Source organism: Aedes albopictus, chromosome 1 (genome assembly GCF_035046485.1).
Source record: "Aedes albopictus strain Foshan chromosome 1, AalbF5, whole genome shotgun sequence".
NCBI lineage: Eukaryota > Metazoa > Arthropoda > Insecta > Diptera > Culicidae > Aedes > Aedes albopictus.
Window position 1 is genome coordinate 319,937,501 of NC_085136.1, and position 15,614 is coordinate 319,953,114.

Consider the following 15,614-nt stretch of genomic DNA (forward strand, 5'->3'; position numbering starts at 1 on the left):
TCTCTCCAGATTCCGGAGAGGAATCTCTCCAGATTCCGGAGAGGAATCTCTCCAGATTCCGGAGAGGAATCTCTCCAGATTTCGGAGAGGAATCTCTCCAGATTCCGGAGAGGAATCTCTCCAGATTCCGGAGAGGAATCTCTCCAGATTCCAGAGAGGAATCTCTCCAGATTCCGGAGAGGAATCTCTCCAGATTCCGGAGAGGAATCTCTCCAGATTCCGGAGAGGAATCTCTCCAGATTCCGGAGAGGAATCTCTCCAGATTCCGGAGAGGAATCTCTCCAGATTCCGGAGAGGAATCTCTCCAGATTCCGGAGAGGAATCTCTCCAGATTACGGAGAGGAATCTCCAGATTCCGGAGAGGAATCTCTCCAGATTCCGGAGAGGAATCTCTCTAGATTCCGGAGAGGAATCTCTCTAGATTCCGGAGAGGAATCTCTCCAGATTCCGGAGAGGAATCTCTCCAGATTCCGGAGAGGAATCTCTCCAGATTCCGGAGAGGAATCTCTCCAGATTCCGGAGAGGAATCTCTCCAGATTCCGGAGAGGAATCTCTCCAGATTCCTGACAGGAATCTCTCCAGATTCCTGACAGGAATCTCTCCAGATTCCTGAGAGGAATCTCTCCTGATTCTTGTGAGGAATCCTTCCAGATTCCAGAAAGGAATCTCTCCAGATTCCAGAAAAGAATCTCTCCAGATTCCAGAAAGGAATATATCCAGATTTCAGAAGGAATCTCTCCAGATTTCAGAAGGAATCTCTCCAAATTTCAGAGAGGAATCTCTTCAGATTCTTGAGAAGAATCTCTCCAGATTCCAAAGATGAATCTCTTCAGATTCCAGAGAGGAATCTCTCCACATTCCTGTGAGAAATCTCTTCAGATTCAAGAGAAGAATCTCTCCATATTACAGAGAGGAAGCTCTTTACATTTCAATGAGGAATCTTTCCAGATTCTTGAGAGAAATCTCTCCAGATTCCTGAGAGGAATCTCTCCCGATTCCAGAGAGGAATCTCTCTGGATTCCAGAGGGGAAACTCTCCAGATTTCAGAGGAAATTCTCTCCACATTCTTAAGAGGAATCTGTCTAGCTTCCTGAGAGGAAACTCTCTAGATTCCTGAGAGGAATCTCTCTAGATTCCAGAGAGTTATCTCTCCAGATTCCAGAGAGGAAAATGTGCAGATTCCAAAGAGCTATTTTTCAAGATACCAGATAAGCATTTCAGCAGATTCCGAAGAGGAATCTCTCCAGATTCCAGAGAGGAATCTCTCCCGATTGCAGAGTGGAATCTCTCCCGATTCCAGAGTGGAATCTCTCCAGATTCCGGAGAGGAATCTCTCCTGATTCAGGAGAGGAATCTCTCCAGATTCCGGAGAGAAATCTCTCCAGATTCCGGAGAGGAATCTCTCTAGATTCGAGAGAGGAATCTCTCCAGATTCCAGAGAGGAATCTGTCCAGATTCCGGAGAGGTATTTCTCCAGATTCCAGAGAGGAATCTCTCCAGTTTCCAGAGAGGAATCTCTCTACATTTCAATGAGGAATCTCTTCATATTCCTGAGAGAAATCTCTCCAGATTCCTGAGAGGAATCTCTCCAGATTCCTGAGAGGAATCTCTTCAGATTCCTGAGAGGAATCTCTCCAGATTCCTGAGAGGAATCTCTTCAGATTCCTGAGAGGAATCTCTCCAGATTCCTGAGAGGAATCTCTCCAGATTCCTGAGAGGAATCTCTCCAGATTTCTGAGAGGAATCTCTCCAGATTCCTGAGAGGAATCTCTCCAGATTCCAGAGAGGAATCTCTCCAGAATGCAGAGAGGAATCTCTCCAGATTCCAGAAAGATTTAAGAGAGGAATCTCTCCGGATTCCAGAGAGGAATCTCTTCACATTCCAGAGGGGAATCTCTCCACATTCCTGAGAGGAATCTCTCAAGATTCGAGGAAGGAATCTGTTCAGATTCCAGAAAGGAATCTGTTTAGATTCCAGAAAGGAATCTCAATTTCCGTGAGGAATCTCCCCAGATTCCGGAGAGGAATCTCTTCAGATTCTGCAGAGGAATCTCTCCAGATTCCGGAGAGGAATCTTTCCAGATTCCGGAAAGGAATCTCTTCAGATTCCGGAGAGGAATCTCTCTAGATTCGAGAGAGGAATCTCTCCAGATTCCGGAGAGGAATCTCTCCAGATTCCGGAGAGGTATTTCTCCAGATTCCATATTTTGGCGCGAAATCTCTCCTGATTCCAGAGAGGAATCTCTCCAAATTCCTGAGAGGAATCCTTCCAGATTACAGGGAATAATCTCTCCTGATTCCAGAAAAAAATCTCCAGATTCTAGTGATGAATCTCTCCAGATTTCAGAGAGAAATCTCTCCATATGTCAAAGAGGAATGTTTCTATATTCCAGAGAGGAATCTCTCTAGATTTCTGAGGGGAATCTTTCTAGATTGCCGAGAGGCATCTCCCAGATTCCATAGAGGAATCTCTAAGTTTGTATCAGAAACTTTCCGTTGCTGCTGTCGATTAGATAATCTTCCAAGGTAATATCAGAAAATTTCTCAAGCTTCTATCGAAAGCTTTTCCAAGCCTCTTTATAAATCCTTCCCAAGCGCAATAAAACGAATCTCCATTTTCCAGCATTCATCGCCGCCATGGGTCGTGCCGGTGGAGGACGTAATGATGTCGATCCACGCTTCATTTCGATGTTCTCCGTTTGCAACGTTGTGTTTCCGCACGATGCCACCATGCTGCACATCTACAGTTCCATACTGCAAGGTCACCTACAAACATTCCCGGAAGAGCTTCAAGACGTGGCGGGGGTGGTCGTCCAAATGACGCTGGACTTGTTCAAGGTGCTGATCGCCAAGCTACCCCCGACGCCGTCGAAGTTCCATTACATTTTCAACCTGAAGGACTTGTCCAGGATATTTGCTGGAATGCTGCAGATTCATCCGACTTACTTTAAGGAGGTGCGCCACTTGATCAGAGTGTGGCGGAATGAATTCAGTCGAGTTATTTGCGATCGGTTGATCAACGTGCAGGATCAGGAGCTGATGGCTCAACATATTGCGGAGGAAGTTGACGCCAATTTCCCACCTCCTAAGCCGGTTGGCCGCAGTAAAACCATATTGGCGGAGTCGGTTAAGGATATCCGGAGCGACTCGAAGGTGCTGGTCAGTGAGCTTCCAACGGCGGAGTACGCACTGAAAGATCCTCTGCTGTTCGGGGACTATCGGAATGCGGTGAACTTGGCCGAGACTAGGTTCTACGAAGACCTGCTGGACTACGAGGCGATATATTTTCTGTTCCAGGAGATTCTTCTGGAGTACAATGAGCAGAAGTCCAGGATGAGTTTGGTGCTGTTCGAGGACTGCTTGGAGCATTTGACTCGAGTTCATCGGGCATTGCGAATGGAGCGGTAAGGGTAGATCTTCTCCATTGTAGAATATTGATTCATTGGCTTGCTATTTCAGAGGTCACGTTATGCTCGTCGGTGTCGGTGGTTCGGGTAAGCAGAGCATTGCCAAACTTGCAGCTTTTGCAGCAGAATGCGAAGTGTTCCAAATTGTGCTGAGCCGCGGTTACAACGAAAATTCCTTCCGCGAAGACCTGAAACAACTTTTCACTAACGTTGGCGTAAAAGACAAAAAGACTTGCTTCATCTTTAAAGCTGCTCAGGTAAAGTACCGAACGCCATTAAAATTCCTATTAATCAACCAAGCAACCGTACTCGCTTCCCATCTGCACACATTTCATCCAACACCACGTCATAATTTCATTTCATGCCCGAAAACTATCCCTCCGCCATCGCTGACTGGCCCCCAACTGGTGAACCGATAACAGATAGCGGAAGAAGGATTTTTAGAGTTCATAAATAATATTTTAACCACTGGAATGGTGCCAGCGCTGTTTACCGACGAGGAGAAAGATACGATAATTGGCCAGTGCCGGGGAGCCGCCCAGCAGCAGGGCTACGCAGTATCCAAGTAAGTTCCGGCGACTCTCCTATAGCTAGGTTGTTTTTCCTTCGCCCAAAAACCATAAGAAAGCTCAAAGCTGCCAGCCCTGCACTACTACCATACCGTTTGATGTTTGGTAAACCGACGGTGTGAGCTGATCATTGGCGTAGCAGGGTGGAGTGAGGACAGTCGCAGTCAGACATTAAATTATAGAATCTGAAAAGACCTGCAGCTGTTGGTTGCAGTATCAATAGAAATGCTAGAATGCAATAGACGTAAAAACAAAATACGCATGGCAAGGTACGTTTAATTGAGAGATAAATTTCTAAAAAAAAATATCACTTCTTTTAGTGAGATTTGAACCTATGACTCCGTATCGCTAGCCCAGCGCTTTAACCAACTAAACCACAGAACAAGTTACGATTCTGCGGAATAGAAAGTCAAACCGGTTTCGAAGCACCACTCTAACTGGGTCGGTCTTTCACATTTTTTTTTTCGGCTCTTAGATGTCAATCTCCCGCACTCTCATAGCCTGCTGTTCCGCAGAATCGTTACTTGTTCTGTGGCTAAGTTGGTTAAAGTGCCGGACTAACGATACGGTGTCGTAGGTTCGAATCCCACCATAAGAGGTGGTATTTTTTCAGAAATTTTTCTCTCAATTTGTCAAAGTACTATTTTCTTTTTATTCAAATTTGAATTTAAAAACTAAAACGCATTTGAGATTGAATCCGCGGATGTATGAGAATTCACTCAGCCCACATTCGCTACGCCACTGTTTCAGCTTCCGGTGCAGACTTTCGGCGATCCCTTAATGGAATCCCAACCGAGAGCCGCTCGCCATCATCGCCGTCGGTCATATTCTGAGGAAGGAAATTTAATTTCCTCGAACTCATAAAGCCAAAGATGCTTTCATCAACTGGTAACGCTAACAGCCAGCGCGCGACATCCAATAGTTTCTTCCAAGACTGTGGAAGATTGTGTTGATTATAATTAGCTCGCAATCAGTTCATTTTTTAATAATTCAACCACATTGCCGCCCGCCATTTCGCACACAGAGACGGTGTTTGGTCATTCTTCCTGGCCCGGGCGGTAAGGAATCTGCACGTGGTCCTGTGCATGTCCCCGGAGGGTGATGCACTGCGGAACCGTTGCCGCAATTTCCCCGGACTGGTCGGCAGCACCACCATCGATTGGGTCTTCCCGTGGCCCGAACAGGCCCTGCATGCCGTTGCCAAGGTATTCCTCGCGGATCATGCCAAGGTAGGTACGAGGAAGTGAAGCTTCTTCCTGGACTGAGCGCTAATTGAGTGTGGATAGCGATATTTGATATTTTGTGTATTTTTTGCTTCTTCCGTTTGTTCCACGGTCAGATTCCGGAGATTCACCGAGAGCCCATTATTTCGCACATCGTTCATGTTCATCAATCACTCAAGCATTACACGCAGCAGTTTCTACTGAAGTTACGGCGCAAGAATTTCGTTACCCCCAAGCACTATCTCGATTTCATCAACACATACCTCAAGCTAATTGGTTGGTATTTCACTGGGTTTTGTTTTTCTTTTGGGCTTGGTATTTCCGGCGCTGCTAGGGGATTTCCGTGGAATTCAGTTGAGTTCGGTCCTGGCTGTTCGGCGGGCGGTGGTAGCAATTCTCAAGGTAAGACTGTTCAAGCGTTCATGTGTAAGTCAATTAAAGAGGTACTTTTTGATGCTAAGCAGAGATGTAACAACTTTCAACGACTTGGGTTGAACTAATCGAAAAATGGATGGAAAAAAACCTTTTTATTTGGATCAGATATTCGTAAAAGACACTACACCGTCTAAATCAGAGGTTGCACATGGCTAATCATTACAGGACACTATGGACCTAGCCATACTTTTTATGAGTCTTACATAGTACTGCCTGGAATTTTACCCTCAGGAATCCGGAGAGATTCCCTTCCGGAATCCGGAAAGATTCCCTTCCGGGATCCGGAAGAATTCCCTTCCGGAATCCGGAAAGATTCCCTTCCGGAATCCGGAAAGATTCCCTTCCGGGATCCGGAAGAATTCCCTTCCGGAATCCGGAAGGATTCCCTTCCGGAATCCGGAAGGATTCCCTTCCGGAATCCGGAAGGATTCCCTTCAGGAATCCGGAAGGATTCCATTCAGGAATCCGGAAGCATTTCCTCAGGAATCCGGAAGGATTCCCATCAGGAATCCGGAGAGATTCCCATCAGGAATCCGCAGAGATTCCCATCAGGAATCCGCAGAGATTCCCATCAGGAATCCGCAGAGAGTCCCTTCAGGAATCCGCAGAGATTCCCATCAGGAATCCGGAGATATTCCCTTCAGGAATCCGGAGAAATTCCCATAAGGAATCCGGAGAGATTCTCTTCAGGAATCAAGAAATTGGAGTCTGAAAGCGTGGCGCTGTCAACTTATTGGAGCAAGACGAATGCTATCTTCATTTCAAGGTTCGACTCAGTATTGATGCTACTTGAATCCTGGCTCGACAAACTCACATCAGCAGCAGCCGCTGCCACGAATCATACCGATGAAGATTCGAAATTTCTTCCAGAAATTCTTCCTTTAGAAGTTGAGATTTCTTTCAGATACTTTTCCAGAAATTGTTGTTTGAAAATCTCCAGAGGTTCCTTAAGGTATCACTCTATTCATTCAGGAATTTTCTCGGGCTTTATTTTGGAAATTTCTCTAGAAATTTCACAAAAGATGCTTTTGGAATGATGATTAACCTGAGCTTGTTAGGGGAATATCTGTAAATAAAAAGAAAATCGGGTTAAGTACGGTTCCTTTGAATTCCACTAAGAATTTGCATCCTTTTACAGATACGTATTTCGACCTCAACTGTAAGGTCGTCTTCAGTGTCTTGTACTTGACTCGACACTGAAGACGACCTTACAGTTGAGGTCGAAATACGTATCTGTAAAAGGATGCAAATTCTTAGTGGAATTCAAAGGAACCGTACTTAACCCGATTTTCTTTTTATTTGCTTTTGAAAGTTTTTCCAACGGTTTCTCCTATAGTTCCCTCACGCATTCCTCCAGGCATTGCTTCGGATTTACTCAGATCTTCCTTCAGGGGTTCTTTCAGATTTTTTTTCAAAGATTCCTTCATCAATTCTTGAAGAAATAAATTCAAGAATCTATTGCTTAGCATTTTTCATGAAATTTTTCAAGAAATTTTCCTACGAATACTTGCTAAGGAGTCTTTTTGTTCTTCCAAAGATTCCTTCAAAAACTTTTTTTTTCTAAAGAATTCCTCTAGGATTTTTTTACTGTTTCTAGATACTTAAGAAATGACTCAATTTTTGCGTACAAATCTCAGAAATTGTGAAGTTTTCCTAAGCATTCCTTCAGAAAATCCTCCAGGGATCCCTCAGAAATTTATTAAGGAATCCTTCCTAAGGTTTTCCACTCCTTTTTTTTAACAATTTCAATTTTTCAGAAATTCGTCCCAGCATTTTTTTTTTTTCACAAATTCATTCAAGGGTTATCCCAAAAATTCGCCCTGAAATTCATCTATGGGATCTACGAATCAATCACAGATTCACTCAGCAATTTTCTTTAGGGTTTTCTATGGTTTATTATAGAGATTATTTCAGGTATTCCAGTGGCTATTCCTGCAAAGTTTCTCAAAACAATATTTTAGAAAATCTGGCATGGCTTTTTCAGATATTCTGCCATGGATATCTTCATGAATCTTTTAGAGCTTCTTCAAAAAAAAATATTTGAGAGATTTCTCCAGCAAACTATTGAAGGACTCATTTGAAAATCGTGCATGGATATCTTTACGAATTCATCCAAATATCATCATGATATTTTGACAGAAATTCCTCAAAAACTCTTAAATGGATTTTTAAAGAAATTCTACCAGGAATACTCGAAAATTTCTCGAGGAATTCCTTCATGAATTATTCAATTTAATCCATCAAAAAAATCTCGATTTTCTCTGGATTTTTTTCCAAAATGTTTAGAGATTACCCCAGAAAGTAATTTATAATGAATTTCTTTAGAAAGATTCTTTCATAAATCCATCCATTAGTTTTGTTGTCACGTCGAAGTAGGAATACGGGATTCACGGATCTTCTAGCAATTCAGTCTTTATTTGTCGTTGCTTTAAAGCTAAAAAACCAGAATAATTAGTTATGTACATTTCGGTTATATGATTGATTCTTACAATTCCGGTGACCTTTCCTATCAATCCTACTTCTGGTCGACAATTATTCGCTACGTTTCAGCCTAATCCAGATAATAAGATTCAATTAGATCTTACAATTGTGCAATAATAACGAAATGATTACTTACAAGTTTTCCAAATGGTTTTATAATAGAAACAATAATTCCGATCCTGCAAGGTATCGTTGCGAAATTCAACCTATAATTCAATATTCACAATAATCATAATCTCTGCATTTAAATTAGCAAACTAGGTATACCTTATGACGATTAAACGACTATTGAAATTCGCCAATGGCTTATTATTCACGCTTTAATTTTGCAACTAGAGATAGAGTACGATTCCTATCTGGTCTATTTCTTCTCCAATTCTGCTGACTCATATGATCTGACATAATCCCCTTTCATCTGTCGCGTTCGCCAACACATTCTCGATAGCAACCATATCGCAACTGAGTGACCTATCTACTTTTCGTGAAACCGTGGTGCGTTTAGTGGTTCACTCCAACAAGTTCATAGAAATTTCCAGAGATTTTTTCACAATTTCATTCAGGAATTTCTCCAGGAAGTCCCCCGAAGATTCTCAGGAATTGCTCTAGGGACTACATAAAAAAATTCACACGAATGTGTTCATAAATTTCGTAAGAGATTTATCCAGAAAATTAGGATTTTTCTCTAAAGATAACTTCAAGAATCCACGGATTCTTGAGGAAATTTCTCCATGTGTTCCAAAAAGATGTTTTCAGAAATTCATCCACAGATTGTTCCAGGAGCATTTTCCGAAAATCCTCCACGAATATTATGAACCTTACGATACTCGCGATATGCAGAATACAAAGAGCGAGATATTAGCAACGCGTTGTAAAAAAATACAAGTGTGCAATCACTCCAGAGTTAAAGAATTTCTCTAGGAGGTTTTCTTGAAATTCCTAAATACGTTTTTCTATAAATTTCACCAAGGGTTTCCCGAAAAGCTTTCCCAGGTATATCTCAAGGAAGTTCTTCAACAATTCCTTCAGGGGTTCTTTCAATCGTTTTCTTGGTTTTTTTTGTCAGATGCTCCTCATGAGCAGGGATGCCAGATGATTTTTTGAAAAATCTGTATCATTCTTCTCAAAAATCTGTATCCCATACAAAATTTAGGAGACAAATATGTATCCCATACAAAAATAAAATGGCCCCTCTAACTCAAAAATCTGTATTTCATATGGAACGAAATCTGTACGGATGCTCAAAAATCTGCATAATACAGATGAATCTTCATATATGGCAACCCTGCTACTGAGTTTAATTTAAAAGGATTCCCTGAATTCACTGATGATATCTTCAGAAATTTCTGCAGGTATTCCTTCAGAAATCCTTTAAGATAGTTTATCTTTCTTCAAATGTTCTTCCATGGAGTTTTTTTCTCAGTATATCTTAAGTTCCTTTTTCATTCCTACAGGTATTCGTTTTGATTTTTTTTTTTAGAAATTCTCCATTGATTCCTGCAAAATTTCCTACAAATTTTTTTGAGAAAATGCTCTTACAGTTATATCAGAAATATCTTCTGAAATTTCGTTCACAGATTTTCCAGAAGTTTTTTTCCATAAATTGCACAAAAAAAATCTTTAAGAAATCCCTGAACTAGGATTTCCTGGAATTCTTGGGCAAAAATACCGGAGGAAACTCCTGGAAGAAAATCTCTGGAGCAATGCCTCGTCGAATGCCTAGGTAACACCTAGGAGAATACTCGTAGAAACTGTTTAAAGTAAATATATAACGAAGCCACCCCTCGAATTTTCAAGTGCACAAATCTGAAGAACCAAATGTCTCACCATGCTGAAAAGTTGATCGATTGGTCACCCGCTGGTGGTGAACAATCGATCAACTTTTCATCACAATCCATCATTGGGATCTTCAGATTTGTGCTCTTGAAAATTCGAGGGGTGGCTTCGTTATATATTCACCTTAAGATACTTCCTAAATTCCCAGAAAAAAATCATGGCTCTGAGGTAACTCTGCAAGTAATTCCAAGAAAAAACATTTTTTTGGGAATTTTATGGAGGAACTTCTGAACTCTTGAAAAATGTCTACAAAAACTGCAGACAAAGGTACTGGCGGAATGTTTGAAGGAATCTCTCAATAAATTTCTGAGCAATCTCTGCATGATTTTCTGAAGAAATCCTTGGAAAATACCTTTGAATGGATTCTCAGAAAAAAATCTTCAACAATTTCTGAAGCCATTTGTAAACAAAAATCCCAACAACACAATTCTGAAGTAAATCCTGCAGAGGAATTTTATAGAGAACAATAAAGAAATTAAAAATACTACATTTTCGACGGAATCTTTGAAAAAATACCTGGATAAACTGGTCAATCTTCTTGAAAATTCCTTGAAAAGCACTAAGGCATAGATTCTGGAATAATTTCTGCAGGATTTGTTTGAAGAACCTTTGGCAAAAATCTGAAAGAATCCCTAACGGAAATTCTAGGCAATCCTTGAAGGAAACTGGAGGTACAATTGGAGGACCGTACCGTAAGAAGTTCTTAAAAAATAAATATCTTTTTGGGAAATTTGTAGAAAATTGTTTCTACAATTCCATAGAAAACCTCTTGGAGAAAATTCTGACAATATTTCTGGAGGAGTTCTTACAGATATGTTTGAAAGCTTACATGAAGGATTACAAGCATGAACTTATGTAGCAGTTCTTGAAATAATTTCCTATAGAATTTCTTAAGAAATCCCAGGAGGAATTTCTGAGGAAATCCGTGAACCAGTTCCAGGATAAATAAAATTCTTTAGAAAGTCCTGGAAAAGTGTCAAGAAAAGTTCCTACAGGACTTTGCTTCAATTAAGGACATGACAACACACTGACTAACTTACTCAAGGAAGTTTATGCGTACTCACCTCTCAGAAATGCATCCTTAAAAAGCCGTCCTTCAAATAAATTACAGCTTATCGCATTTTAATTACTTCTAAACGCCTTCTGCTTTGTTCCTACGCTATTCATCATGCCCCCCCAAGCATGATTCATTGAAAGAGATGTGTTATTATCTCACGTCTCAATTTTCCGCCTGATTTTTCGTCGTTCTGCCTTGCCTAATACGTACACTAAACATACATACAAAGTCACACTCACATTAGAGTGAATCATTCGACACGGTTCCGAAAATGCTACCATCGTCGCCTCGCCAGAGCAACAGGAAAAATCCTTCTATCGCGCGCCGCAAAAGGCGTCGAATCCCAAACCCGATCCGGAAGGAACGTTGTGCACTGCACTCCACTCGTCCAACCGACCAACCAACCAACCAACCATCTTTCATTTTCAATTTGTCACGCTTCAACAGAGGAGAAAGATAATTTTATCACGCAACAGTGCTCCCGATTATCGGATGGAATCGAGAAAATTAATGAAGCCTCACTTCAGATCGATCAGTTGAGCATCGTCGTCGAGGAGCAGCGGAAAAACGTCGTCGAGGCGGCCAAACGGTGCGAACAGATGCTCGTCGGCATAGAAACATGTAGGTTGAACAGTCTCGTCTCATTGCTTCCAGCCTCTCCACATGACCTTGCATGTGTCCCCCCTCCCCCATCACTCATGCACATCTAATGATGAACCCTTGAAGCGGAAATGATGTCTGTCTCGATTTGTCTCTTCGCTTCTTTCAGCTACCGAGAAGGCCAATGCCAAAAAGGCTGAGGCTTCGGAGAAATCCGTCGAGGTGGAACAGCAGAAAAAGATTATTACCGTCGAGAAGGCCGAAGCGGAGGAAGCCCTGGCTGCGGCTCTGCCGGCGCTGGAGATTGCCCGGCTGGCCCTGTCCGATTTGGACAAGTCGGACATTACGGAGATTCGAAGCTTTGCCACGCCTCCGGAAGCGGTCCAGGTCGTGTGCGAATGCGTGGCCATCATCAAAGGTTTTAAGGAAATTTCCTGGAAGACGGCCAAGGGTATGATGTCCGAGGGTAACTTTCTGCAGAGCTTGCAGAAACTGGACTGCGATCAGATCAGCCAGAAACAGGTTGCCAATGTTAGGGCGCATATGAAGGTAGGGATTTTTTTATAGACTTCATCTACGCCCTATCTTATCGATGTATTCCGTGTAAACAGAAATCCCAAAAACTCGATGACATGAAATCCATCTCCAAGGCCGGTTACGGTCTACTAAAATTCGTTCGAGCAGTGCTAGGTTATTGCGACGTATTCCGAGAGGTGAAACCAAAAAAGGATCGAGTGGCATTCCTTGAGTCCGAATTAGCTAGCCAAATTAAGCTTTTGAACAAGTTGACCAATGAAATCAATAAACTGGAGTCTGAGCTGGACGCCTTGAACAACCAATACGCCACGGCAATCAAAGAAAAACAGATGCTGCAGGAAATGATGGAACAAGCCGAGCGTCGGCTGATTGCTGCCGGTAAGCTGATCTCCGGACTTAGCTCCGAGCGGGATCGCTGGAAGATCGATTTGGCCAACCTTCAGGAAGACAAAACCAAGGTCGTTGGATCTTGTCTGTTATCGGCATCCTTCCTGGCTTACACCGGTCCATTTTCGTGGGATTTCCGAAACTCTATCGTTCTAGAGGATTGGCTCCCAGATGTCGAGGAGCGAGAGATTCCATACGGTAAACCGTTCAATATTCTCACTAGTTTGAGTAGCGACTTGGAGATGACGACCTGGGCGTCTGAAGGCTTACCACCGGACGAACTCTCAGTACAAAACGGCATTCTGACCACGAGGGCTTCCAGATTTCCTCTCTGCATCGATCCACAACAGCAGGCACTGATGTGGATCATCAAACGGGAGTCCTCGCACAACCTTAAAATTCTATCATTCAACGACAAAGACTTCCTGAAACACTTGGAGATGGCTATCAAGTACGGCAATCCAGTTCTATTCCAAGACGTCGATGATTACATAGATCCGGTGATTGATAACATCCTGGAGAAGAACATCAAAGTCCAAGCCGGGCGGCAGTTTGTGATCCTCGGCGATAAGGAAGTCGACGTGGATAACAACTTCCGGATGTACCTTACAACCAAGCTGGCCAATCCCAACTTTGACCCCGCCGTATATGCCAAAGCTATGATCATCAACTACACGGTTACAAAGAGCGGCTTGGAAGACCAACTGCTCAGTGTTGTGGTCCGTGCAGAACGACCAGACCTCGAGGAACGTCGTGAGAACCTCATTGAGGAAACTAGTGCCAACAAGGTGCTGTTGAAGAACTTGGAAGATTCGCTCCTTCGAGAACTTGCTACCTCCACCGGTAACATGCTAGACAATGTCGAACTGGTAAACACGCTGGAAAACACCAAAGAAAAGGCAGCCGACGTATCGGAAAAGATCAAACTCGCGGAAGAAACTTCAGTTGACATCGAATTTCTCCGGAATGAGTATCGTTTGGCAGCTCAACGTGGAGCGATCCTGTACTTTGTCCTCTCGGAAATGTCGGTCGTCAATCCGATGTACCAATACTCGCTCAGTTCGTACCTAACCGTGTTCATCTACTCGCTACGAAAAGCCGTTCCAGATAATCTCCTAGCGAAACGGCTTAACAACATCATACAAACCCTCACCAGGCAAGTGTACGAGTACGGCTGCATAGGGTTCTTCGAGCGGCACAAGTTGCTGTATTCGTTCCAGATGACTGTCAAGCTGGAACAGAGCAAGGGTAATCTGAGCCAGGCGGAAGTGGACTTTTTTATCAAGGGAAATATTGCACTGGAAAAGTCAGACCGCATGTGTCCGGCCAAATGGATCAGCGAAAAAGGTTGGCAGGATGTGCTTCTTTTGGCGGAGCTGTTTCCGGAGAAATTTGGCCAGCTGCCGGGACACGTGGAGCGTAACATTGCCGAGTGGACAAGCGTAAGTTGATGTTGAAATGTTAATGTGATGTAGGATTAAAGATGTATTATTTTGTTTTTAAGTGGTACGATCTAGATGACACGGAAGGCATCGATTATCCAGGAAATTTAGCGGACAATATGAATGTATACGATGTAAGTAGCCCCAAAGATTGCTGTTGTGAATATTGCGTAACTCACTGGATTGATCCGTTCCCGGTCATCTTAGCAAACTACAGAAGAATCACTTGGCATGATACGGAACCACACGATAAAGGCGACTTGCACCTCGCTAAAGTTCTTCTCCTCATTGTGACAGCTTCAAACTGCCAACCTCGTCATGGTGCTGGCAGTCACTGATGCTTGCTAGGGGAAGGACACGCAAGGGGAATAACACTATAAACTATATTCGCACCCCACATAGAGAATTTTCATCGTGTAGTTCCGTGTTATGCCAAATGATTCTACTGTAGTTTGCTAGGGGAAGGACACGCAAGGGGAATAACACTTTAAACTATATTCGCACCCCACCGATGTTACTATATATTGTATAGAAACAAACTGCAAATGTATCTTTCCAGCATCTGATGGTGATGCGTTGCTTCCGCATGGATCGAGTCTATCGTTTGCTGAACAACTACGTATCGACAATCATGGGCGAAGAGTTCATCACACCTCCTATGCTAAGTTTTGACGCCATTTTCGAACAATCCTCCGCCGTTACTCCGGTGGTCTTCATCTTGAGCCCAGGATCCGACCCCACAAGCGACCTCATGAAACTGGCAGATCGTTGTGGCTTTGGAGGATCCAAATTCAAACACATTTCGCTAGGTCAAGGTCAGGAGCAGCGAGCTCTATCCCTGCTGCAGCTCGCCCTGGAACAAGGCCTGTGGCTCATGCTCCAGAACGGGCACCTTCTTCTCAGTTTCATCCGCACGCTGGAAAAGCTGCTCGACTCGGTGAGCAAGCCTCATCCGGATTTCCGCCTGTGGATAACGACCGAACCCACCGATTCGTTCCCCATCGGCGTCCTGCAAAAGTCCCTAAAAGTCGTTACTGAGCCACCGAATGGACTGAAAATGAATCTCCGGGCAACCTTCTTCAAACTTCGCCAGCAAACACTTGACGCGTGCACTCATCCGGCGTTCAAGCCATTAGCATACGTTTTAGCGTTCTTCCACGCCGTTTTACAGGTAAGATGAAAGAGTGAAAAAGAATCAACTCACCTGCTAACCCATCCACCCAACCAAGCATGTATAAAATATTACCCTCTTTCACTGCGTTGAGACTGACTGTGAATCGACATCATCATCATCCTCGTCGCAGTCGTCGTTATTGCCAAAGCGGCTGGGGGTCGTCGGTTCGCATCTGCCATCGACACTCCCAATCCCGCACATCCGACGAGTTCGACGCACACAGCCAGGAACATCAGCAACAGCAGCAGCGGCAGCATCTCCACCGTATATCAAGATGTAAATTTATCATCTCATCTCATCTTCCATCTCCTCCCGATCCCGCTCCCACCCGCCGCCCACAGCATCCGGCGAACGGAAGATTTTTCCGAGTTACTCCTTTCCCAATCACGGGAATCTCGCCCGCCGCATTCGACGGCTCCTTTGGCTCCTAACTTTGTCGAAAGCCGCTCATGAATAATGATGATAATGA

General features: G+C 43.4%; 1 protein-coding gene across 1 annotated transcript in view; it reads left to right on the plus strand.

Moving 5' to 3' along the window:
* LOC109398557 (dynein axonemal heavy chain 10) overlaps positions 1-15,614 on the plus strand; it is a 341,003-nt gene that overhangs the window by 286,056 nt on the left and 39,333 nt on the right. Inside the window, 10 exon segments of the mRNA XM_062847206.1 lie at positions 2,624-3,404; positions 3,460-3,664; positions 3,830-3,972; positions 5,001-5,205; positions 5,316-5,475; positions 11,453-11,626; positions 11,775-12,154; positions 12,217-13,971; positions 14,034-14,105; positions 14,531-15,142. Coding sequence (XP_062703190.1) covers positions 2,624-3,404; positions 3,460-3,664; positions 3,830-3,972; positions 5,001-5,205; positions 5,316-5,475; positions 11,453-11,626; positions 11,775-12,154; positions 12,217-13,971; positions 14,034-14,105; positions 14,531-15,142 — 4,487 coding nt within the window.